Source organism: Petromyzon marinus, chromosome 41 (assembly GCF_048934315.1).
Source record: "Petromyzon marinus isolate PM22_M1 ecotype Great Lakes invasive population chromosome 41, UKy_Petmar_22M1.pri1.0, whole genome shotgun sequence".
Classification (NCBI taxonomy): Eukaryota; Metazoa; Chordata; class Hyperoartia; order Petromyzontiformes; family Petromyzontidae; genus Petromyzon; species Petromyzon marinus.
In genome coordinates, this window is record NC_133707.1 from 4,793,296 (window position 1) to 4,818,379 (window position 25,084).

The 25,084-nt window shown below is 47.0% G+C and overlaps 1 protein-coding gene across 2 annotated transcripts; it reads right to left on the reverse strand.

The window, feature by feature from the left end:
• Positions 1–5,235: 5,235 nt before the first annotated feature.
• EIF4E (eukaryotic translation initiation factor 4E) lies at positions 5,236–23,760 on the reverse strand. 2 transcript variants are annotated; one of them, XM_032968992.2, is made up of 7 exons: positions 23,639–23,760; positions 17,725–17,837; positions 13,707–13,802; positions 12,442–12,505; positions 11,536–11,649; positions 10,832–10,971; positions 5,236–8,734 (listed from the first exon to the last, which is right to left on the reverse strand). In XM_032968992.2, exons 1-7 carry the CDS (start codon positions 23,654–23,656, stop codon positions 8,620–8,622), a joined length of 660 nt encoding a protein of 219 aa, XP_032824883.1. In that variant the 5' UTR covers positions 23,657–23,760; the 3' UTR covers positions 5,236–8,619. The 2 variants fall into 2 exon arrangements, with proteins under 2 accessions (XP_032824883.1, XP_075929375.1); XM_076073260.1 differs by lacking the exon at positions 23,639–23,760 and adding an exon at positions 23,538–23,604.
• Between the last annotated feature and the right edge of the window lie 1,324 nt (positions 23,761–25,084).

Genomic DNA, 25,084 nt, shown 5'->3' on the forward strand with positions numbered 1-25,084 from the left:
GACAGGGGAATTGATTTTTCAGGGACCATACGGCGCTACAGCCGTTTTAATACGGGCACATTTAAAATATATATTTATATATAATATATAATATTTTTTTTGTGTTAGGGACCGTCCATAAATGACGTCACGCGATTTTGGACGATTTTACCCCCCCCTAGTCACAAAAAGTAGGACCCCCCCCTCCAATATGACGTCACAAAGCTCTGCCCCCCCCAAAAAAAATATATAAAACGTGCTTCAAATCGCTTTAAACTATTGCCATTGTAGTGCGTATTTAATGTGGCGCTGCGCTCTGATGTTGTAGGAGAAAACATTTATTTAAAAAGTCAAATTAATTAAGTAGAACGTGTTGTCTATATTTAAAGTTGTGCATTTTTATGTGACGTCACATTTCTCACCCCCCCCCTCGTCACACATCGTCACAAATGTCTGACTCCCCCTCCCCCTAGGTGCGTGACGTCATTTATGGACGACCCCTTATTTGTGTTTCTCCCTTGTGATGGGACTTTGTAGTATGTATCTGTGTCTCCGATTAGCACGGTTGGCTACGTGCGAAAGTTCAACAAACATCCATCCATCTGAGAATAAGGGTTTCCCCTTTTATCTGGCAACAGAACAGCTGCGTTAAGATGTGAAAACACCAAACTGCAATAAAAACACATACTCTGATTATATCTGATAATATATTCATTGTCAAAGGGCGTCCTCTGGTCGAACACCGTTTGAGACGAGGCTCAAAAGAAAGCTGTCTCTGGTGTGGACCAATCAGTTTCAAAGACAATGCATCTTATTATCACAGTATGATTTTTGGTTTGCATTCTGACCACAAGTATTGTGGTTAATGCAGACACGATTCCTTGTAAAAAGGTTTCAGTTTGGTGTTTTAACATCTTGACACAGCTGTTTTGTTGCCAGAAAAAAGGGGGAAATCCTCTTATCATATTTTGGTACTGGCAAAGGAGGTCCCGTGATACATCTCTAGGGGGTCTCTCTGTATCCACTATGAGCCTATGGGCTTACTGGAGACATCACAGCGGGTATCTATCTTGGCTTGAGCACCGGAATGTGAAATTGACGTTGATCCCCTGCATCTGGAACAGCCGTGCGGGTTGACGAATACGCTCCGTAGTTTGGATTGCATTTGCTACAGTCCCACCACGGTGCCTTGCGTCTTTTAATTCCCCATTCACGAAGGAGCTATGGTGCAATGTCGGCCTGCTGGTGATGTTCTGATGCCGTTGATGGTTCCAACAGCAGTGTCTTCGAGGAGGAGGAAGAATGTCATAGCCAGCAGGTGCGGCGATGTTTGGGTGTCGAATGAGGTGTTTATTCTGGACGTACAGCGTTGTTCGTGAGTGTCTGGCATTGTGCGTTGTGCTTACAGTTTTCGATTTACCAATGACCTCTGTTACCTTAAGAATATATTTATATTCTGAAATCCATTTCAATTCGGCTGGATTGTAAGGTCACTATCAGTAGGGAGCATAACCACATGCAGAACATTACTTTGTGAACAAGTCAACAGTGGTTATAATAGAGATTCTAGCCTTCAAAATGGGAATGTGGAATTTCCACCACTGGCTGAAGGCCATCAATGCAGGCAAGTGCAACCACACTGAGCAGGGCGATACTCCAGAACGAACTTATTGCGTGAACAAGTGATTGAAATACCGATTCGATTTCTTTTCTCGGCACAGGGTATAACATGTACAGCCTTTTTGTCAATCCACTGCTGGATGAGGGACACCCAAACACACGGTGTGGGTCATGATAATTATTCATACTGCACCAATCATAATAGTGGTGGTCAGTGTGGGTTGAAGGCAGGTAGCATAGCAATGTGTGAAAAAATAAGAATAGGTTTAACCCTTTCTGGCAATAAAACAGGTGTTAAGATGTTCAAACACCAAATATAAACCTTTTGCAAGGAATCAATTTTACTGCATTATTCACACAGTACTTGTGGTAAACATGCAAACAAATATGCTCTGCTAATTAATATATGATTCATTGTCTTTGAACCCGATTGGCCTACACCAGACAGCCTTCTTTAGGGCCTAGTCTCACCAGTGTCAGACCAGAGAACGCCAAAAAGCGAACAGTATAAAGACAATGCACTTATAGCTCGGGGTGAGCAGCTACAAAATGGGACCTTTTTGCCAGCATGAAAGTATGAAAAACTAAGAATCGGGTTTACCCTTTCTGGCAATGAAACAGTTGTTAAGAAGTTCAAACACCAGATAGAAACCTTTTTTGCAAGGAATCTTAGATGCTGGTAAAAGGTCCCATTGTGTAGCATAACAGTGAGTCGCAGTACAACAATGGATTGTGCTGCAATGCCCCACAGTTGCCTATGACAACCTGGCACGCATTGTGGTCAAACATCCAAGCGTTTTCCAGGCTCAACCCATGCTTAGCTTCCGAAATCTGACGAGATCGGGCGCTTTGGTCACAGCCTGTGACCAAGTAGGGTATATATCATGTGTAGTGACACAGCGCCGACTGCTGTCCAGCAGCAGAAATTGCGGTGGACAGTTAGCGCACATGCCGTTGAGCATATACACGGGTGTGCCGGTAGGGCGGAGGAACTGGGACAAGGGTCACGGAAGACCTCATCTGGAAGCCCCTGGAACCCGCAAGTGGGTTCGAGAAGGGAGGCGCTGCCTCGCTCCGCCCGAGTAGGATAAAAGCAGCGGAGAGTTCTCCGCTGCTTTTATCCATCTCGGCCTTGCTGTCGTTTTCGCCGGCTTCGTCGCTGCCGTCTTCACGAGACCATTGCGCGGCCGGATAGTTGTTGGCTGTCTTGGTCCACGCCGTCAGTGTAACACGGTCGGGGTTGCGTCTAGGCTAGGCTAGACGACTAGGGAGTGCATAAGGACGAACCTGTTGAAGTTGGAAGATGTGTGAGATCTGCATAAAGAAGGTTCCTCCTGCAACTACCTCGTGTCCTACACTACATCTGGTGTCAGAACTGGGGTGTTCCAAAGTGACCAAGAAGAGGAACCCACCCATAGTGTCATCGGAAGGACGAGGACGGCGGGACGGTCATCCCTCCAACAGCCCCGGGATCCCGGTTATGAAGCCTGTTGGCTGCGGAGCAGCGGGAGAGCCTCCGCGGAACAGCGCGACAGCCGCTATGCATCAGCGGGAGGGCGGCTACGCATCAGCGGGAGAGCGGCTACGCATCTGCGGGAAAGTGGCTACGCATCAGCGCGACAGCCACAATGCATCAGCGGGAGAGCGGCTAGACATCTGCGGGAGAGCGGCTGCTGATCGACGGGAGAGTGGCGCGATTTTTCCAGTCGCGCGCCGACCACGTAGCATTGCGGAGGACCGCCGTGTCAAGGGGGGCACAGGATGTCGCGGGAGGCGCGCCGCACTCAGCGGCGCGGAGAGGAGTCATGGAGAGACCCCACCTGGAGCTTTTGTCCGAGCGGGAGCGGAGGAGCCCAGACCGGAGACCGTGCATATGGTGGGCACCATTTGGCCCCTGGAAGATCTACCGTGGCCAGCGGACGCCATTTTGAGGCGAGTGCGGGAACGCGCGGGAAGGGCACCGATGTCGGCGGCGCTGCAAGGGACCATTTTTGGCCTGCCACAAGATGCCCGCACAAGGCTCCTCCAGAGAGAGCGAAGGGAGGCCGAGATGCCCTACGCTTTCCGAGAGGCGCTGCTGGCGCTGGGACGGGAGGCATACCCGCACTTGGGTGAGGGGGCGCTCAACATCCTGGTGGCGGAAAGGCTGAGGACGCTGGCGCGGGAGTTGAAGATTGCCCTGCCCTCCGCCGCCGGCGCAGAGATCTCGTCCTGAACGGTGGCCCGAAATATTAAAGTCTACGAAGACCACCAGCATTGGCCAAAGGTGAAGGCTGGGCAATGGTGGATGGAGGACATGATGGCTGTGTTGGGTGGCCAGAGGACGCGCGGGAGGGTGCGGGTAGATTGGCGGCCGGGGTGGCTATCTCTGTCCTGGGAACCCACGGCCAAGTGTTTCATGTGTGGCCAGTTAGGCCACATCGCTATAGAATGCCGGCAGTGCCGCCAATGACCTCCGACCTGCCGGCAACGTCTTACCAAGCCCCACCGGACCCGGGTCTCTTGGGGCCTTCCGAGAACGCCATGTGCGAGGTGTCGGGGACCGGATCCGGACAGGTGTGCAAGAAAATTCAGGGAGGGGCCATGTCCTTTAGGCCGTTATTTTTTCTTCTTCCTCCTCCCTATTCCTTGGAGTCCCAGGGGTGCAAGGCCCTGCAAAGGCAGGGGTGACCGGTGTTAAGGACCGGATCACGCGAGCTAAGTTCCGGTAAAAGCGGACTCTCCCTTGCACAATGGGATTCCAGGGAAAGGGGGTGTTAGGCGTAAAGGCCTGTGGAAGGGGTTGTTGGGTATGTTGTCGGTTCACGGGGAGCGCCGCGTTGTACTCTGCTGTCGGTTCACGGGGTGCGCCGCGTTGTGCGGTGTGCTGTCGGTTCGCGGGGGGCATCGCGTTGTGCTGTCGGTTCGCAGGGGGCACCGCGTTGTGTTGTGCTGCGGTTCGCGGGGGGCACCGCATTGTGTTGTGCTGTCAGTTTTCGAGCGGCGTCGCATTGTGCCGTTGGTTCGCGAAGGGGTACCGTGGTTGTGTTGCGGCAGTTTATTTATATCTTCCTTTTGTGTTCGGTGTTAGGAGTGTTCCTCGAGTTTAGGGGTTATGCATGTCCACCGGTTGCGGTTGCTGTATTAGCAGCCGGGACGGCTGTTTTTTAACAGGGGGGGGGGGGGGGGGGGGAGTGATTTAGTGACATAGCGCCGACTGCCGTCCAGCAATTGCAACTACGGTGGACAGTTAGTGCACACGCCGTTGAGCATATACACGGGTGTGCCGGCAGGGCGGAGGAACTGGGGCAAGGGTCACGGAAGACCTCATCTGGAAGTCCCGGGACCCGCTCGTGGGTTCGACAAGGGAGGCGTGGCCAGGACGGAGCCAGGCTGCACCGAGTAGGATAAAAGCAGCAGCGAGCAATAGCTCCGGGCTGCCGGTTCTGGGAATGGACTGGTCTCGTCATCGCTGCAGCCTTCATTAGATCACTGCACAGCCGGATAGTTGTTGGCTGTCTCAGGTCGACGCTGGCTAGACGAGGGAGTACATGAGGGCGAACCTGTTGAAGTTGGAAGCTGTGCGAGATCTGAATAAGGTGCCTCCTGCAACTACCTCGTCGCCGACTTGTGCTATACTACACATGTATTAGAAAATAATTTAATCACTTCTTTATTCCAACTAATGACATAAGAAATCCAGGCGCAAATAACAAAATGCTGCCAGAGCTTATTCATCATTGCAAAAATGTCAATGTCGCCCATTTCAGCCGCCGTACTGCATCGACACACGGTAACTTCTGAGCGAAAAGTATACAGAGGCGCCGCATCACGTAGGCCCATCATTTTTTTCTTACGAGTTCATGAAATAAACAATTTAATAGCAAAATAGGTTACCGGTACAAAACACGTTATTTGCTCAGATGATAATCTTACACGCAGAGAAAAGTCAGGAGAAAGGAAACTAGCATAATAACGAAATCTCCTGGTTGCGAAATTGGCCACGTGGAATGCATGGCTTCACAACCATGGCAAGAGTCCACACTTCTACGCGTAAGCACACGATAACGACACTTCAATTAAGCTAGCACAAGCCGCCATGTCCACTACACATATAAAATCACGTACTGCACTTATACACGCCGCGAAACGCAGAGGTTTGCTATTGTCGCTTGAGGTTCAGGTCAGGTTCCTATTCGCCACAGCCACTTGTTCCTTGAGCAGCCTAAATTGCCTTCCTACTGGTTTCAAATCCCGTTTACCGCCCTGAACCCGTGGTGGACATTCCAAGTTCTGATGGCATGCAGAGTCCTTCCAAAGGATATCCATCGACCAGCCTTACGAGATGACGGGCCAAGGTGACCACCAACTGGAATGAACTGACAACGGTCCGGTTGCAATGAGCACTGCCCTACACCACTGCGTCAAACCGGCTGGTAATCGTTTAATCAATATCAAATACATTCAGGGCATTCTCATTCACCAATGAAGGCCACCCCACATATCGTTTATTGGGCTTTTGACCACTACGCGTTAGTTTAGGTTTAAGGGGAAGGCGAGAGGGCGAGACTGGTTGCGTTATCACTTGCCACTGACGTTAGCCGTGACCGGGAAATCCTACTCGGGTGGCCGCATTGATAGTGCCGCTCGCTAATCGCTGCCACCACAAACTACGGCTCCTATCCTGGAGATTTAACCAAGTTTAAGCGAGGGTCAGGGCTCGTTCTAAGCCCTGGCACTAAACCCAGCAGCACCTTAATTCAGTCTATTCATCCTTCAAAGCAGTCTGGCCTACACAGGGAACAAATAGCTGCTACGGCAAGACAGGGAGCCAACATTCACCCCGTCATTGTGGCGGCATTACGCTGCCAAACGATTGTGTAAAATGCCATTGCAAAAAAACACCGAGGGCACGTGCTTCGGGCCCAGCACCCGAGACCTCAAAGTAGCGGGAGGACCCTGTTTACACGCTTCCGTGTCGATAGCGGGCTTGTGTTAAGGTGCGTGTCTCTGCGGAGCAACCGTGTCGAAGATCTGCGGCGGCGATTGACGCAGAACCGAGAGCCAGGACGAGAAGTCGATCAAGCCGATTAATCGACGAGAAATTTCATTCACCTACAATTCAACTTGATTTAAAATGTAGACGTCGATGTATGATTGTTACACACATTACATCCATACGAGAGAACTGCTCTTCTTGTGGTCGATACCTGGGCCCCTTTAAAAAATATCAAGCTCCTCCACCCCACGTCCTGCAAACTGAAGGCGAGAAACCCCTGGCAATTCATGTTCAAGAGTCGGCCGACGATGCTGGCGATGCCACCAAGCAACCTGCCCATCACCTCCCATCAAGCGGCACACGTAAGGGTAGAGTTGAGACCCCCCCCCCCCCCCAATTACTTTCGTGTCATCAGATTAGTGGAGTAACTTAACCAGTTATCGGTAAACTAATAGATTACCTAAATAATCGGAACAGCCCAGCTCTAGCAAAAAAACATTACGCGTTTATTAAAACGCAGTTGACAAAAGAAACGCTTTCATTTCTTAAAGCACGCCGGTCGGCAACGTTGGTCGGCTTGAGCTGCCGATACGACGAGAATCTCGAGTGCACCGCCGTTTCGACTCGCTCGCTAGAGACTAAATGCACAGCAACCTCTCCCGCAGCCACCGCAAGCACGCGTGAAGTACAGCGCTTAAATAATAAACGTGCGCACCCGAGGGTGCTAAATGTACAGCGTGACAAAAAACGAGTACTTAATGAGTGGATTGCAATGTTAGACCATAGACACTTAAAACACACTATAATAAATACATTTTAAGTGTTGTGTGCCAGTCCGCTCTCGTACAGACTGCCAACACTTGTGCTGCGTTCGCTTGCGCCAACATCCAGCAATGGTTATCACACAAACAGTACTGTACGATACACAAAAATTCTCAAAATTAAAATGATAGTGTCAGATGTGGTAACCTAAATTTGCAGTTTGGAAATATTAAGAAAACGTGCGGATGCGCGCGCACACATCAGGTCAAGAGTTTTTCAATCGTATACTAAGAGTTTGGATGCAAATAACGAAGCTCAGTTAGTGCATGGTAACCTCGGGCAGGTTGCCAAGTTGCAGATGTCCCTCCTATACCTTGCAAGAAACACCTCTGTGCAGACTTCAGCTAACGCCCCAAGCACACGGCTTCATGAAGATCGCTGCCACGTGCACACATGGGGGACCTGACTGCAACATTCGAGTTTACATTATTTTTTGTTTGTTTTTAAAGGCCTAAGGCATTTGTGTAAACTCACATCAGATTGGCCCTCGAGGGATTGTGGGAGGGGAAGGGTTCTGGGGGATGTAGGCATCAAGGGAGGGGAGTCTTGTGGGTTGGCTAAGCTCGAGTCGTCTGAAAGACAACCCAAAACGGCTGTTATTTTGTACACACGCCTGGACTGTGCGTTCCAAGCTGACACAGGCCGCAAGCCTTTCTTCGCGAAATTGAAATACGTGACCCCCGGTCCTCTAGTGGTGCAATTGTGATATGATCGACATAACGTTGAACGTACAGTATTCACCACATTCCGACACGTGGTGCGGTTTGGGAGCGGGCACTACAGCTGTGTCCCGACACACGGCGGCGCATGCTGGCACCCGTCACCGCTTTACACCGATGTAAAGTAGCGCGCTGGGGAATTTGAAAACCACAATTGTTCTGCACTCATTTCAAGGTTTGCTGGACCAGATTTCGAAGACGATTCAGAATTTTGACGTTATTTGCAGGAGCGCCTGCAGCAAAACTGTGAACATGACGTCGTTTGGGTAAGGAGTTAAATAAAAATACCAGTCAATTGTGTTTTTTCGGTTGCATCTTGTGATATGAAGGTGGCTCGCGACAGATATGACACTGGAAGGGGGAGTGAGGTGGGCTGAGGGAGGTTGGCAACGGGGCGTTGGAGACGAGGCGTCATGGGGTGCAGCACGGCGATGGAGCCATGGGAGGGGGGGGGCGTCGAGGTCTGGGGGGGGAGGGGGGGCAGCGATGCGCCCGCCTCCCTCACACGGTGAACATGTTCTTGGTGCTGGAACCGCTCTTTGTCGCCGTGTCCGTGTGGGACTGGTAGCCGATGATGATGCGAGGAGGCAGCGCCAGGCGGTCTTTGTACACGCGCCTGCGGTGAGCACAGGGAGACGCGCATAGCTCGTTAAGCAGGGGGACAAGGCAGGAGCGCAAACTTGCGCGGCTTGTGTTAGCGTACGTATTCGTCTCGATAAACTCTTGTCTGGTAAAACGGTTGGCTTAACTAAATTATACGCGCACGACTCTTTTGTCGATCCAACCGCTGCCGGGTGAGGGCCTCCCCACGCCGTGCAGGCAGTGCGAGTTTATTTGGCGACACATCACCACACTGGCGGGTGAGGGGTTGGTGAAAGAGTGGAGCGTAGGCCTAGCAGTACAGTATAACAATTGACTTTGCTGCACTGCCGTCTGTTAGCAGAAATGTAGCCTCCATAGGATGTGGGGTGCAGGAAATTACAATCCGATAGACTTAAAACATGTCGATATTCACTGCAACTGAGTTATTCAATTGTCACGATTCAGGATCCCAATCCAAGAATAATGTTTCTCTTGATATCACCGTCCCGTTTGTCTTTTTTTCTTATTTGTAGTGTCCACTCCACTACCCGATGAATACAATTGGCATATGATAAAAAAATATATAAAAAATACTCATTCTTACATACACAGTTTGTTCCATGTGTAGTGACTGATTGTCACTGTGTGGTGCCGTGCTTACGAAGCCACGGCGGATAATGCGTTGGCGTTATGTGTAGACCGCTTACTGGGCGTAGTACCAGCCCTAGCGGGGCTTGGGTGAGCGATGGTCAGCGCGGAGGCACCATGTACAGTGTGCGGTGCGGGCTCCCGGTGAGGGGGCGAGATGGAATGTCAGCCAGCCAGGGTTACGTTGGGGCATGATACGCCGGTTGACCTGCTGACACGTGACCGGATGATATTGGAGGGGGGGCCACCGGTGGACGGGGGCCGCTGGGCGGTCACGTGGTATAAAAGAGCTCTCGGGAGCCTTCGGGAAAGAGCTCGAGAGATCTAGAAGGTGGGCGGGGTGAGGGGGGGAGCCGGCCCCAGCCCGGGCAGATATAACGGGGGCCCCGTGAGGGGCTCGGGGTTCTTCGTGTTGCTGGTGATGAAGATCCACGTCGGGTAAAAGAAGCTTCTAGCCACGTAGTCCGGGACCCAGCTTGTGGTCCAAGCCGGGATAGCGAACCGTGTCTAGTTCTGCCGTAGCGTGGCTAGATGAGCATTCAACACCCAAGTGTAGGTTGTGTTATATTATGTTACGTTGAATTACTGAACAAATAGTATTGCTCCCAAGGCAACATCTGCGACTCAGTTGGGCTCACTTCACATGCATGGTGAATATAGGACAACAGTCATGGATTACTCGTTGCGAAGAACTCTTTTCGTTATGACAGAAAAGTTACGGATATTCCTGATGAGCAATAAAACCAGCAGGGTGGGTAAAGCTAATTTTGTCTGTGTTGCAAATGCTGATTAAAATAAATGTGTAATTTAATCGCCACCACGCCCTCTATAACCACTGCTTGGTGTAATGGTTACAGAGGGCATGACTCACAATCACAAAGTCTGGAGTTAAAATCTAAATTTAGAGATTGACTCAGACCATCATCATCCCTCTGGGGTGAAATACTATTTGTACTATATTCTGAAAAGCCAACGGTGATTGTCCGAGAAACTAGCCCCCACCAAAAAACGTGAAACTTACAAGTTTGGCCAAGTTTCAACGAAAGGAGAGGAGAGTCCTGCAATGCTTGTTCACGCATTTCAATCAAGATAAAAAAAAAGTTCATGATCTCTGTAAATGGGAGGCATGAGAGACCTTGTGAAGATGAGCCAATGTAAACCAAAATGTTGGTTCCTAACAGTATTGCGTCGAGATTTACCCAACCAAACCAGCCACGTTAATCAAAATGTTGCCCCCTAAACATAGCGGAGACAAAACCGGCAGTAAAAAGATCTGCCTTGGCATCCAAGCCCTCTCCCCAGACAGAACCAAGACCCGCTGTCTCATCGCGGCCTACCAACGTACTACCTCTTGCACACCTGGCGTGAGCACTCTCACGATGCACAATCCGGCCATGCATGTGCACGATTTTTCCCCAAACTTGTGTTCTTTTACAAAAAAAGAAACAAGCAAGTTATTTTGAGACAGAAGAGAACCCCTCACCCAATGCCGACAACCGATTCGCGGTTGTCGCAGTCCGCCGTCCACACGGCGATCTTGTCCGCTTTGGGCCGCACGTTCACCACCGCGCCGCACACGTCGTCGCTGTGGTCGTCAAATGCCTCCCCAATGAGGCACAGCAGCTGCAGCCAGGCACAACAACACTCGTAATGTGAACGTATGTACGTTGAACTTCTTTCGTACCATACGTAGCCAACCGTGCGAATCCGAAGTACGGGGGCGATTGACAACAAACTAAACACAAAAAGCAGTTCTAAAGAAATGAGTTTTCAATCTAGGTTTCAAAGCACATAGCTCTAGTGGCTTCCTAATATCGGAAGAGTGTTCGAGACGGCCGAAGAAGCACATCTGAAAGCATGCAATGCAGTGACTCTTTATTTAAATGGCTCGACAAAAGCTGCTGCGAGGATGACCAGAGTTTGCGTGATGGTGTTCGCTCTTTGACGAGATTAGCAAGGTATTTTGGTTAATTTATGGCGAGCACTTTGTGTGCAATGAGTGTGCCCTTATAATATATTCGTTTGACAACCGGAAGCCAAAAAACACTCGTTCATTACTAGTTATAATGATTGTCCACAGCCCCTTCAGCTCAGATTATTATTATAACATTTGTTTACAAATGAGCCAAGTCATTTGGTTGGTACCATCTGCCAGCACAATCAACAGCTACGCCCAGCAGCACGCACCGTCTCTAGCCAGTAGCGGTCGAGGTCGGAATGCCTCTGCGTCTTGGTGAGCGTGATGAGCCAGCGGCCGCCGCGCTTGTTCCTCTCGTCCTCCCACATGGGCTCAATGCCGTCCTGGGGAGGAGACGCACATGGTAGGGAACAGAGGGTTAACCCCCTAGTATCAATGCTTGAACTCACCCAAGGTCGCATCTGTCTATTCAGATACGGCAAGCACATCAGCTTTGACGATAGAGATTGGAGGAGTTCCACGTGGACCGCCAAAGATGTTTTTTTCTTTGTTAAAAAAAACTTAAACTATTTAATATATTACCAGGTAAGGCCGACCCGAGTTAAATAGCTATTTTTCAGAAACAACCCGACCACAAATGATACCTCGACAAAGTGGCTTATCACGTGAAAATTTATAGCAACCAAACCACTCTAAACGCGTCATGTTGATTCTAATGTGGAGGGAAAAAACGGAGGACCCGGAGAAAAATCCGAGCGACCACAGGGAGAACATGAAAACTCCAAAACATACAGGCGTCAGGATTGAACCCACAACCTCCTGTATGGTTAACATCTGAAAGAAAAATGAATTTGTTTACAACGCAGATGTCAAGCGCGACGGTGCGGGGCTCGAAGATTTTATGACGAGATGTCGACGCTCTTGTTCTCTTCACATACGTCGCACGCTCGGAGAAGAATCCACCGCTGCTCATTAAGCCCTAAAGCTCGCCGTTGACGTAACGAGAGCCCTTTCGCCAATGACATCGTAAAGCCTTAAATGTCGCAGGTGACCGTCAGAAGAGGCAGGCGTCCCTCGCCGACCTGATCGAGGCTTCGCAGCCACCCTCACCTACCCCTGCGATCCATCAAATCACCAACGATTCCGTGAGACTCACTTTGCAGCGGCGAGCTCACCTTGAAAAGGGAGTAATCACAGCCTGGCATGAGACGGCTTGCAACCTGGATGTGATTGTACAACCTGGAGAAACATAAAAAAACCCATTCAAATGTATTACATTTAAACCAATGTCTCATAACTGCTATATATTGTATTTTTTTTTACTAGGATGCCCTTACAAAAAGAGACAAAGTTTCATGCGTCTCATTTTCTTGTGGTTAAATGAACGAAACACTGACAATTTCTGTACTCCCACAAAGCAATATTTCAACATCAGCATTTTCAAAAGCAATCACATAGAGTGACTGGAAACGTTTATGGCCAGAAATTATGAATGCTCATGACAAATGTTTGGGGCTCTTAAGCATTTCATTCCATTTAACAAACAAGATGTTTCACAAACAATATGGAGATAATGGTCATCATAGGTGCAAGATTATCTGCTGTGTCTATCGTCTGGGATTCCCTCCCGGCCATCCTGCAACTGCCTTCCTGACCCCGTGACCCCGTTCAAGTCCAGCCTTCATGACTGTCTATTCTCTACGATGTCTCTTCACACACGTATCTTACCTTGAAAGTACAGTGGGAGGCATAAGTCCTTTGCTCTGGAAGCAAACGTCCTGCTGTTTTGTAGCGTCTTCAGATGCACTTACTTTTAGATGACATGCAAATCCAAATTGAAAATTATATTGAATTGTTATCAACTGGCAAATATTGATTCACCTGAATGATAAGTGTACGATGCGGTCAGCTCAGCAAAGTAAATTGTTGTACTGTACTCCTAATGCCTAACGTCTATGCTCCCTGCCTTCACCAACCCGCACTAACCAGTGTGGAATATGAGAAAAAATCCCATCACTAACCGTACTAAACAGGGTGGCCCTCATCCAGCAGTGGAATGAAAATGGGCTGTATATGGCAATGATATGAAAATGTAATATTTGTAAAAATTTTAAAATATTTCATGGCATAGGGGCACAATCCTATGGGCCTTCCGAATTGTGGGACAGAGCATTTAAGCTGCCAAACTCTGGACAGGTTTTGACTTGTGTGTGGATGTATGTATATATATGCATGCATATACGTATTATGCAGGTTATATTTCTGGATGTATTGATTTACATACCTTCGGAACATCCCACACAGACCAGCGTGGCCATGTGTGGTCAAATAATCCCCATGAACCGCACGGCGTGAGAAGCCCCTCATCTAGCAAGGGATTGACAAAAAGGGCTGTACGTGTACAGATAAGTGTAAAAAGCGTGTTAACGTATGTACGTACGCCCAAAAGTCCTCCACCGTGTCCACTTTGGTGATGAGTCGCAGGTTGGCCTGCCATGACTTGCTCTTGTCATTCTTATAGAACCAAAGAGCCCACCTAAAGCACACACACACACACATTTATGTGAAGCTCAAATATATCATTGGAAAGGTTATCACGAGGCTTAAACTTGCCTCTTAAAGGCTTCTTAATCAGTAAATTCAAAACGCTCCCTTGTATCAAACGCAGGCTAAACCAATTTCGGGAAAACCGAAGCAAATAGCCTTGCATTCACATATAGTCCTGATTAAAAGACGTCAGGAAATTAAGATGCATCAGCAGCTTTTGAATAATTTCAAAACTAGAAGTGGCAAATCTTGACCTGGACATTTTTTGCCTAACAGAAAATTTCTCACTCCTGCCGTCAATGACTTGCAGATTACGATTGATAACTACAACCTTTTTCGGCTTGACCGAGGCTCTAAAGGAGGTGGAATTGCCATCTATGTTCGTAATACTATTGCATGTTCACAATCTCACTCCTTGTTTAAAAAATGTTGCTTTGAAGGTTTGGCTCTCAGAATAACTCTCCCAAATAATCAACAGATATTGGTAGTGTGCTGCTATAGACCGCCTAGTGGGAAGGATGTTGAAGCTGCATCTGCACTGAGAGCTTTTTGGGGGCCTCCCTAAAGGTGAAATAGTTTTAGTGGGTGATCTAAATTGGAATTGGCTAAACCCGCCGACCATTGCCACAAATTTTACAGATGAATTTAACCTGTTTCAATTAATAAATGTCCCCACAAGACCCAACCTAAAAAATCCAGGACAGTCAACTCTGCTTGACATCCTATTGACAAATGCCCCTCACAATTTCACACTGACTGGTGCTCTGGGTAATAACCTTAGTGATCACTCCTTCGTTATTGGGGTGAAATCATCAGCCAGACCCAAAGCCCCCACTAAAATTGTTGAGAAGCACTCTATGAGGCACTTCAGCACTCAGGCATTTACTAATGATGTGCTTCACTCGGATATTGACAAGGTCTGTGATATCCCCAACCTGACTATGGCTTGGGAGACTTTCAAGTACACGTTTCTCCAAATTCTTAACAAACATGCTCCGTTGGTTAGATTTAAAACTAAAGGCAACCGCCCACCATGGTGTATGATCCTTTGATTACAAAGCTCATGAAAACTAGGGACAAGGCTGGGCATGTGCTCAGAAAAGTTATTTGGTAAATGACTGGCTAGAATACAGGATTTTAAGGAATAGATGCGTCAAAAAAATACGGCATGCAAAAAATGCCTACTTTTCCTCCACTCTCCTGGAATCACATGGAAATGCCAGGATTTTTTGGAAAACAATCAAATGTATCGAAAAGGCATCCAAAACAGACAATCTGCCCGTTGAGCTTAACCGAAATGGGGAATATTTTTCAGATCCCCAAAAAATAGTTGACAATTTTGAGCTTCATTTTTCTGAAGCTGGTATCTATTTGATAATGTATTGGGAGTCACCCCTGCTCATGCAAATTCCTACACCCCTGTCCAAACATTAAACGAATTTAGTTTCCAGCCAATCCACCAAAGTAATGTTCTGAAACAACTGTCCTACCTCAAAAGGTCCTCCTCTACCAGAGCAGATAGTTTTCCCGTCTTTGCTCTACTAACTGTTGGTCACCTAATATACAAACCTATAGCCCATATTTTCAACCTGTCCATCAATGAAGCATCAGTTCCTCTAGAATGGAAACATTCCTATGGGATCATCTTTAGGGGGCCCTAAAGATGATCCCAATAACTACCGACCTATCTCAATTTTGTCCCCATTGATGAAAATTTTTGAAAAATGATTGAACTACCAAATGAGCTGTTTCCTGTCCACCAACAATCTACTACATCTAAAACAATCTGGGTTCTGAAAAAAAGACAGCACTACATCTGCTGCATTAGACTCTCTGAATCAAATTTACAGTAGCCTTGATAATAAGCAGTACTGTGCCTGTCTTTTTCTTGACCTGTCCAAAGCTTTTGATACAGTAGATCACAACACCCTGCTTAGTAAACTAAGTTGCCTCGGTTTTTCCGAAAACACAGTAAAATGGTTAAAAAATGACCTCTTTTCTCGCACCCAAACTGTATTCATAGATAGTTGGAGGTCAAACAGTGTTAAGATAACAAAAGGGGTTCCACAGGGTTCCATTATCGGCCCCCTCTTGTTCTCTCTTTATGTTAATGACTGGGGCATTGACCTGGATCATTCCAGGGTAAATCTTTTTGCAGATGACATGATACTGATTACTGCTGGCCGCTCTCCGGATGACGTGATTGCTCCAGGGTGATTTCAACAAACTACAAAATCAGCTAGTTGCTCTTAAACTCGTCCTTAATACCTCCAAAACCAAGGTGCCATGCTTCTCACCGGGACTAAAGCAGGAAGTTATTTTTCCCTAATTACATTCCTTAAATAATTATCAAATAGAGCATGTCAAGATCTATAAGTATTTTGGGGTCATCCAGGATTCAAAACTGAATTTTGAAGATCACATTGATTATATTGGTAAAAAGACAAAAATAAAAATTGGTTTTCTGTATCGACACAAGCACTGCTTTCCCCCTATGTTCCTTTTGGATTTGATAAAAGTTACCATACTGCTTCTACTTGATTACTGTGATATCATGTATTAATCAGCCTCAAGTACTGTACTGAAGAAGCTTGATTCCATCTATCACTCGGCCTTAAGATTTGCATTGAACTGCCCATATAGGACTCACCACTGTGATCTCTACATTGGGTCAAACTTAACATCTTATAATGTTCGACGGCTTGTGCACCACATCTTATTTATTCACCATGTACTTACAAAAAAATCCGCAGACTACCTGCTGAATCTCCTCTCTGTTTCAAAGAGCAAATTTGACCTCAGGCCTTCGCTCATTTACCAGCTTCACATTCCCTATTGCCGTACAAAAACCGGAGGAAGGGCCTTTGCTATTGATGCCCCCAGGGTCTGGAATGCTATTGCCAATAAACTGCAACTTGAATCACTACCTATGAGATCTTCACTCAAAACTGCTCGAGGAGTTGTACACCCCTAGCTGCCACTGCTATTCAGTGGCCTAAAATAAAATAAAATGTTTCACTCCGGATGACCGCTGCCAAGTATTATCTGTATTTTGATTTAGTGTGCTGATCTTAAAGGTGCATTGAAAAATGTGATACTCCGACTGATGCTCCTGTTGTTGTGGAGTGGCTCATGCAGCCAGCTATGGCTCTAGGGTTTGGTGTTACATGTTATTTATGTAGTTTATTGTTAAAAATTCGGTCAGTCCCTATGATCACTGTTACATAGCATTTATGGCTTTATTTTGGTGATTTCGAAAACGTTTTTTGGTTTGGCCATGTTTTTTGTTTATTGTATTACGGAGTTAGACTGATGGCCTTAATCTTAGTTGTCTTGTGGTTGTTGTTGTTGTTTGACTTGCATCCCACTGGGATTTTTGCACACAGCATTGGTGTACAGTGCTATTTCAGAAATATTTTGATGTTTTTTCCTGGATTTTCTGTTTGCACAGTCACATAGTCACTTTAAGTGTTTTCTTGTTCATGTTTTGTTTTTTGTTTGTTGCGGTTGCACCCGATTCAAGAGCCGAATGGCTCACAGGGCTATACCAAATAAATGGAACTAAACTAAATGGAACTAACATGCAAAACGTAACTCTTTAGTCACGAGCTAATATCCATTCAAGTGGCTACATAAAGATTGGACGCTGGGCATAATTGTAACTTGCATGCCCAGGTGCCAGGTTTCAGACTATGTACCTGATTGGAAGATGCACCCCCAATTTTTACTTTCAATTATTTTAAAAAGTGCATTTTATTATCCTAATATGGCCGCATTAAACTGTGAATATATAATCTAAAATTATGAGAAGGTAGCTCCCAATCCCAAATAGAAATTGATGCGATAAATGTTTTTTGCAATCGACCAGGTAATCGGTAATCCGTTACATAAGTCATCAGATACCCCAGCACCTGTTCTGCAGTGGGTGCTTGATGTAGTTTTCCGGATCGACGTCCGTCTCGGCTGTCACCAAGTCCTCCACCTTCTCCGGCTCCTCCGGCGTCAGCGCACGTATGGCCATTTCCTGGGATCACAGGAAACGCGTCATGATGCGCACTCACGCCCTCGACATCAACATATAAATCATACCTGTCAATCCCTTATCAGTGCCTTTTATAACAGAACAATTCAGACCTTATTGGTCACACCGTGCCCTTATACATATCAATGTTCATCCTACAAAGCCCGTTTTGAAACGGCTGTATGCTGTATGGACCTGAAAACTAAATTCCCTGTACAAGAATACGGATAAACCGTATGGGTTGACAGGTATGTAATAAGCGCTGCTGATAAACTCCCCACCATGGTAAAGAAGCAGCAGCAATTATGCCTGGACATCTTCACAGCCACAAGATTTTAGGAAAAATCAAATATGCATCATCATAAGCAATGATTAATCCACTGCTGAATGAAGACCACAGCAAGCAGTCTCGAACTCTCATAGTCCTAGCACCTGCATCCGAGTTAATTTTAGCGATGAGTTTAGCAATGTTACCATGAATGTATAAACTAGGCATGTAATGAGTCACTCCACGCCCCCTTGATTGGATTAATTGTCATGATATGGAAAAAGCAGAATGTATGTCTTGTTTTTTTCTCCTTTGTAACACTTCTATTTTTTAAGTAATGTTTATTCAGTTGTGTCTGCTCCATGAGTGGTGCAATAAGCACGGGTGGCAGTGACGTAGTGGTCAGCACCCAGCGATCCGAATTTGATTTCCGGACACAGCTAACTTCCCGTGGTCACATGCGAACTGGTCCTGGGCCTTCTGTTCTCACCAACCAGCACTGACCAACATGGTTAAGTATGTTCAAACATAACCCCATGACCTACATGGTTTCGGGATGCCATCATGCAGCAATGGATTGACAAAGGAAAGTAAAGCACTGGCATATTTGCTTGAAATTTTCATAAATTGTAAATTATCGATTCTCAAAGTAACTATTTCCATCCTTGTGTGACTGCTATCACAAAGTATTGCAGTGAGGGAAAAAAGTATTTGATCCCCTGGTGATTTTGTACGTTTGCCCACTGACAAAAAAATGATCAGTCTATAATTTTAATGGTAGGTTTATTTTAAGAGTGAGAGACAGAATAACAACAAAAAAATCCAGAAAAACGCATGTCAAAAATGTTATAAATTGATTTGCATTTTAATGAGGGAAATAAGTATTTCACCTCTCAGCAAAACATGACGTAGTACTTGGTGGCAAAACCCTTGTTGGCAATCACAGAGGTCAGACGTTTCTTGTAGTTGGCCACCAGGTTTGCACACATCTCAGGAGGGATTTTGTCCCACTCCTCTTTGCAGATCTTCTCCATGTCATTAAGGTTTCGAGGCTGACGTTTGGCAACTCGAACCTTCAGCTCCCCCCACAGATTTTCTATGGGATTAAGGTCTGGAGACTGGCTAGGCCACTCCAGGACCTTAATGTGCTTCTTCCTGAGCCACTCCTTTGTTGCTTTGGCCGTGTGTTTTGGGTCATTGTCATGCTGGAATACCCATCCACGACCCATTTTCAATGCCCTGGCTGAGGGAAGGATCATCCATGATTTGACGGTACATGGCCCCATCCATCGTCCCTTTGATGCGGTGAAGTTGTCCTGTCCCCTTAGCAGAAAAACACCCCCAAAGCATAATGTTTCCACCTCCATGTTTGACGGTGGGGATGGTGTTCTTGGGGTCATAGGCAGCATTCCTCCTCCAAACACGGCGAGTTGAGTTGATGCCAAAGAGCTCCATTTTGGTCTCATCTGACCACAACACTTTCACCCAGTTGTCCTCTGAATCATTCCGATGTTCATTGGCAAACTTCAGACGGGCATGTATATGTGCTTTCTTGAGCAGGGGGACCTTGCGGGCGCTGCAGGATTTCAGTCCTTCATGGCATAGTGTTACCAATTGTTTTCTTGGTGACTATGGTCCCAGCTGCCTTGAGATCATTGACAAGATCCTTCCGTGTAGTTCTGGGCTGATTCCTCACCATTCTCATGATCATTGCAACTCCACGAGGTGAGATCTTGCATGGAGCCCCAGGCTGAGGGAGATTGACAGTTCTTTTGTGTTTCTTACATTTGCGAATAATCGCACCGACTGTTGTCACCTTCTCACCAAGCTGCTTGGCAATGGTCTTGTAGCCCATTCCAGCCTTGTGTAGGTCTACAATCTTGTCCCTAACATCCTTGGAGAGCTCTTTGGTCTTGGCCATGGTGGAAGGTTTGGAATCTGATTGATTGATTCTGTGGACAGGTGCCTTTTATACAGGTAACAAGCTGAGATTAGGAGCACTCCCTTTAAGAGTGCTCCTAATCTCAGTTCGTTACCTGTATAAAAGACACCTGGGAGCCAAAAATCTTTCTGATTTAGAGGGGGTCAAATACTTATTTTCCTCATTAAAATGCAAACCAATTTATAACATTTTTGACATGCGTTTTTCTGGATTTTTGTGTTGTTATTCTGTCTGTCACTGTTTAAATGAACCTACCATTAAAATTATAGACTGATCATTTCTTTGTCAGTGGGCAAAGTACAAAATCAGCAGGAGATCAAATACTTTTTTCCCTCACTGTATCATTGGTGTGCCTACGTTGTTATGGACAAATGCTTTAATGCATGTATCATGAGCATTAGAATATATTTCAATCGAGAAATCAAAGCACTGCTACATGCTGAACACCAGCATTTGAGAGTTTACAAGTCTAATGTATGCTTGTATAAAGCATTAAAATGTTAATAATGCTATTCGGCAGGAATCCACATCTTAATGATCCATTTCTTGGGGAGGTGAGAGAGAATGGAGAAATGTTATGAAAATCCAGATAGCCAACGTGACAAAATGGCCCAAACACATGATATGTTGCCAATATCAAAATGATTCACCACTGTTGGAAAATACGAGGTGATAAGAGCATTTTCGCAAAAAGAAAATGATTAAAATGAACATTGTTCAAGATGGCAATCAGGCTCGTTGTGTTCAATTTTAATAAACATTGATAACGTTAATGATCCCTTATCTACTCATAATCCCAAAACAAACTCCAACACAGACAGGCTCAGGCTAACCAACCTAAGGCCAACAACGTTGACAATACCACAAATCTCCGTCAAACACAACACAGACTGGACAATAGAAAAAAACTTTGCCTCCATCATTGTTCACACTGCCCAAGAATAAACAGTAGTTTAAGGCAGCGGTTTGGGTAAGGCTCTTAAGACAATTAATGTATAACATTCTAGATTTGAAGCTTTCGTGACTGCAAGGATTCATACTCTATGGTTTTATTCGGTAAAGTCACGTAGATACCGAATAAAACCAAAGAGAATGTATAACATGCTTCCCAACACAAACACAATTACACCCACCCTAAACAACCACTACCAACATCTATAACAGTGAACATGCAAACAGAGCCAGATGATAAAGCTTAGACTAAAGGCACAGGAAAATGCCATCCATACAATTCACTTTTGGGACGGAGCAGTGGTTAGCGCATTGTAGTGTACTATGAACCTGGGAAACCTGAGGATGATTCATGGCCACGGCTAACATCAGTTAAGAGGGATATTTGAAATGGTCTTTGGGCACTTGAATCGATTGGCGGTGACCCGGGTCACCATCGTGACCCGGGGGTGCCAAAACCTCCATAACTCCGAAACCAGAAGGCCTATTAAGACGGAGACGTCACTGAGCCCGATGCGCACGCCAAATATGGAAATAAAAAACACGCAAAACACCCATTAAAAAAGGGGGGCTGCTAGGGGATCGGCTGTTTATTGCTTGTTTTGAAAGTACATCAGGATGCTGGTCTGGTCATTCCCCAGCACGCTCTGCTTCTTACGGGGGCGACCACCCCCCTTGTCTTTGGGAGCGAGACCACTTGGAGGCAATGGCGCACCAGGCGCTCTCTCGGTACGGCCGGCGGTCACGGTCGTGCTGGCGGGATCGACATCGTCATCATCATCGCTCCCAGCGTCGCCCTCCGACAGGACAGGCTGGTAGTACCAGCGATGCTCCCAGAAAAAAAAAATCCTTAAAACTATGCCCGGCCCACCAATATTTTGCGGTGACCCAGGCTACCGCCAATCGATTCACTTACCCAGCGTAAAGTATGGTCAAATAATCCCCATGCCGTGTGGAATCCCGTGTGGGCTACGTTAAGTGTAACAACGCGGTTGCCTACGTTTTACAATGAGACGCGTGTACGTTGAACTTCTTTCGAACCGTACGTAGCCAACCGTGCTGATCAGATGGTTCATGAAGACAAATAACTTCCCGAGTTTTCGCGAATGCCGGTACCTCCCTGCTAAAACTAGCAAGGCGGAGGGGGGGGTAACCTCGGCTCATAATGGCCATTCAGCGTTCCCATGGTGGGGCTATTCTTTGCACAGTTTAAGACACTTAAATTTTTATTGCGGTCCTCCGTCAGATAATATTAGCAGAGGATAACAAGCGTAAGGGACCGTGAGAGATGGCGCATAGGGGACTATCAAATAGTACTGTCACTCGCATTCGCACGAGCGTTTAGAGAGGACTGGATCGTGCTACGAGAATACTCGTAGCATATGAAGCGCACCATTATATAAATAGCATAAGAGGACGTAATGCACATTCGTAACAGCACTAGCAGGCATAGTACAGTAACTCGCATCAAACACAACCACTAGAGACTTTTCACAAAGTGGTGCAATTTGTTCTGACCTCACCCCGGAGGGATGATGGGGGTTCAATCAACCCCCACCACCACAGGCTCCACATTCAACATTCCTAAAAACGAGGGGGGGGGGGGGGAGTCCTATCCGATCATCCTTAGGGGCCATCCATTTAGTAGGTTCGCAAAAATCTGTCAAAACTTGACCCTGCCCCCCCCCCTCCCTGTACGCACGCGGACTTATTACACCGCCCCTACCCCCCCCCCTGCGTGCGTACGCCTGACCCCCCCGCCCCCCCCCCCGAATCCTATAGAACGGCCCATATTTAATCCACGCAGAAACGATCAAGGATTAATAATATTAACGTGTTTAAGCAAACAGATAGTCCACCGCCGGACTATCTAACTCAGTTGAAGGCCAATGAAGACTAATTATTATCGAGGCTTCACCCCCTCCCCCCTCCGTTTTCTATGTTCCAATGCGTACTTAAATTGTCAGTAGACCCCCCCCCCATACGCAAGCGTACGCATTTGGGTTACCCCCCCCTGCATGCGTAACGTACTGAATGGATGGCCTCTTACAGGAAAACACCATGACCCCCCACCCCAACCCCCAAAGCGGAACACGAGCGGATTTTAAGAGAAGAGACGTTTAGGCGGACGCAACGAGGCCAAGAAATAATTATGGAACGGCAGCCAAAGGAGGTCAACGGGCCCAAGAGGAACACGCACACACAACACACACGCGACGCGATACGAGATCAGCTCGTGATAGTTGCCATCGCGCGAGACAATAAAAGCAGCACCCGAAACTCCCCCCGCCGCCGCCGCCCCCTGACGGGACCAGCCGACGACGCTGTCGAGGCCCTCGTCCATCAGCGGATAAGCCCCACGGCTGACCAACACGCGCGTACTTCGACGAAGGCCGCCGGACAACGGGCGAGGCCTTCAAGGCCCACGGCGAAGCCTCGCGCCAGACAACGCAAGCGGGCAGGCTCCCCCACGCGCAAATGGTGGTGACACCAACAGCCCCGAGTGTCTCCTACTCCCCACGCGCACACCTCCGCGCGCAACCTTAGTGTAGCTATGCACGGTCGTCGTTGTTGTTGTTCGTAGCTGTTGCTGTTTAGGGTCGAGATGAGAAACCACAGAGGGCCGCGCACGTTTCGACTCACCGGCTCCGCGGTCGCCATGTTGTCAACGGACGAGGTCGGCGGGTGGCGTTGAGGGCGGGGGGGGGAGGGATTCGTCACGTGGCGCGAGCTACGTCACGTGGGATCCGGTGGGGCGGGGTCTCCGGGTTCAAATCCCCAACCCACGTGATCTCTCCCACGCGCCCTTGCAGTCAGCGGCGTTCGTCGTCAAGCCGTGGTCGATCCACTGCTGGATGGATCCTCTCTCGCAATCCCCCCCGGGGGTATAATTGACATTTTTATTTTAAATATTGGATTCGTCTCCGGCTCTCCACATTTAGAGTCAACATCGTGCGTTTAGAGTATGTGGCTGCTATACATTTCCACGTGACAAGCCAACTTTCGTTTATCCATAAGGGACCGTCCATAAATGACGTCACGCACCTGGGGGGGTCAGACATTTGTGACGAGGGGGGGGGGGTGAGAAATGTGACGTCACATCGAAATGCGCAAATTTAAATATCTATAGACAACACGTTCTACTTAATTAAATATACTTTTTTTAAATAAATGTTTTCTCCTACAACATCAGAGTGCGGCGCCACATTAAATACGCACTGCAATGACAATAGTTTAAAGCGATTTGAAGCATGTTTTATTTTGGGAGGGGGGGGGCAGAACTTTGTGACGTCATATTTGAGGGGGGGGGGTCAAAAATCGTCAAAAATCGCGTGACGTCATTTATGGACGGCCCCTAAGACAGATTTGTTTTGGGTTAGATCGCGTAAATATAAATGTGTCGTTAAACCCGCCACCACCCGACACAGCCAATTAGTAAGGGGTTTGTCACGTAGCACACCGGTGTGTTGCAGAGCAAAGCCACAACATTTACAATCGGAGTACGACGTTTCGCCAGTAATTACAACTGGCATCATCAGCCGAGCTATCATTTTGCGATAGCCAGGTGGCTTCTTAAAAAAAAAGAGCTGGATAGCTCAGTGAGCCTTACCTGGTAAAATAATAAGTAATATTTAAAAAAAAACTTTTTTTTAAAAACACGCTTTAATGAAATGTACCGTACTAGTGATGGCAGAACTCCAGGAAGTGGGCCCGAAGCTTGCCACAACGTAAGGGGACCCGTGGTGATTTACAGCCAACGTGAGTTGAGCGTGGACTATTAGACCCAAGCCGAAACATAAGATATAAAAAGGATTGCTTAAATTGTTTTTAATGATAGAATATAGTATTGTCATCAGTATGACATACGTATACCAAGTTTGCAGTCGATACGACATTGGGAAGTGGGTTAAAAATTGAGTTACAAGATTAGAGGATACAACAGAGTGAGTTAAATAAAAGCGTGTAAATAATAATAATTGTTTTAAAGATTAATAAAATAATAATAAATCGATAATCAAAATAAATAAATAAAGCGTGCACAATGCACTCGTTTCGCGATATGCGTCGTGACATCAAATCGCGGCGATT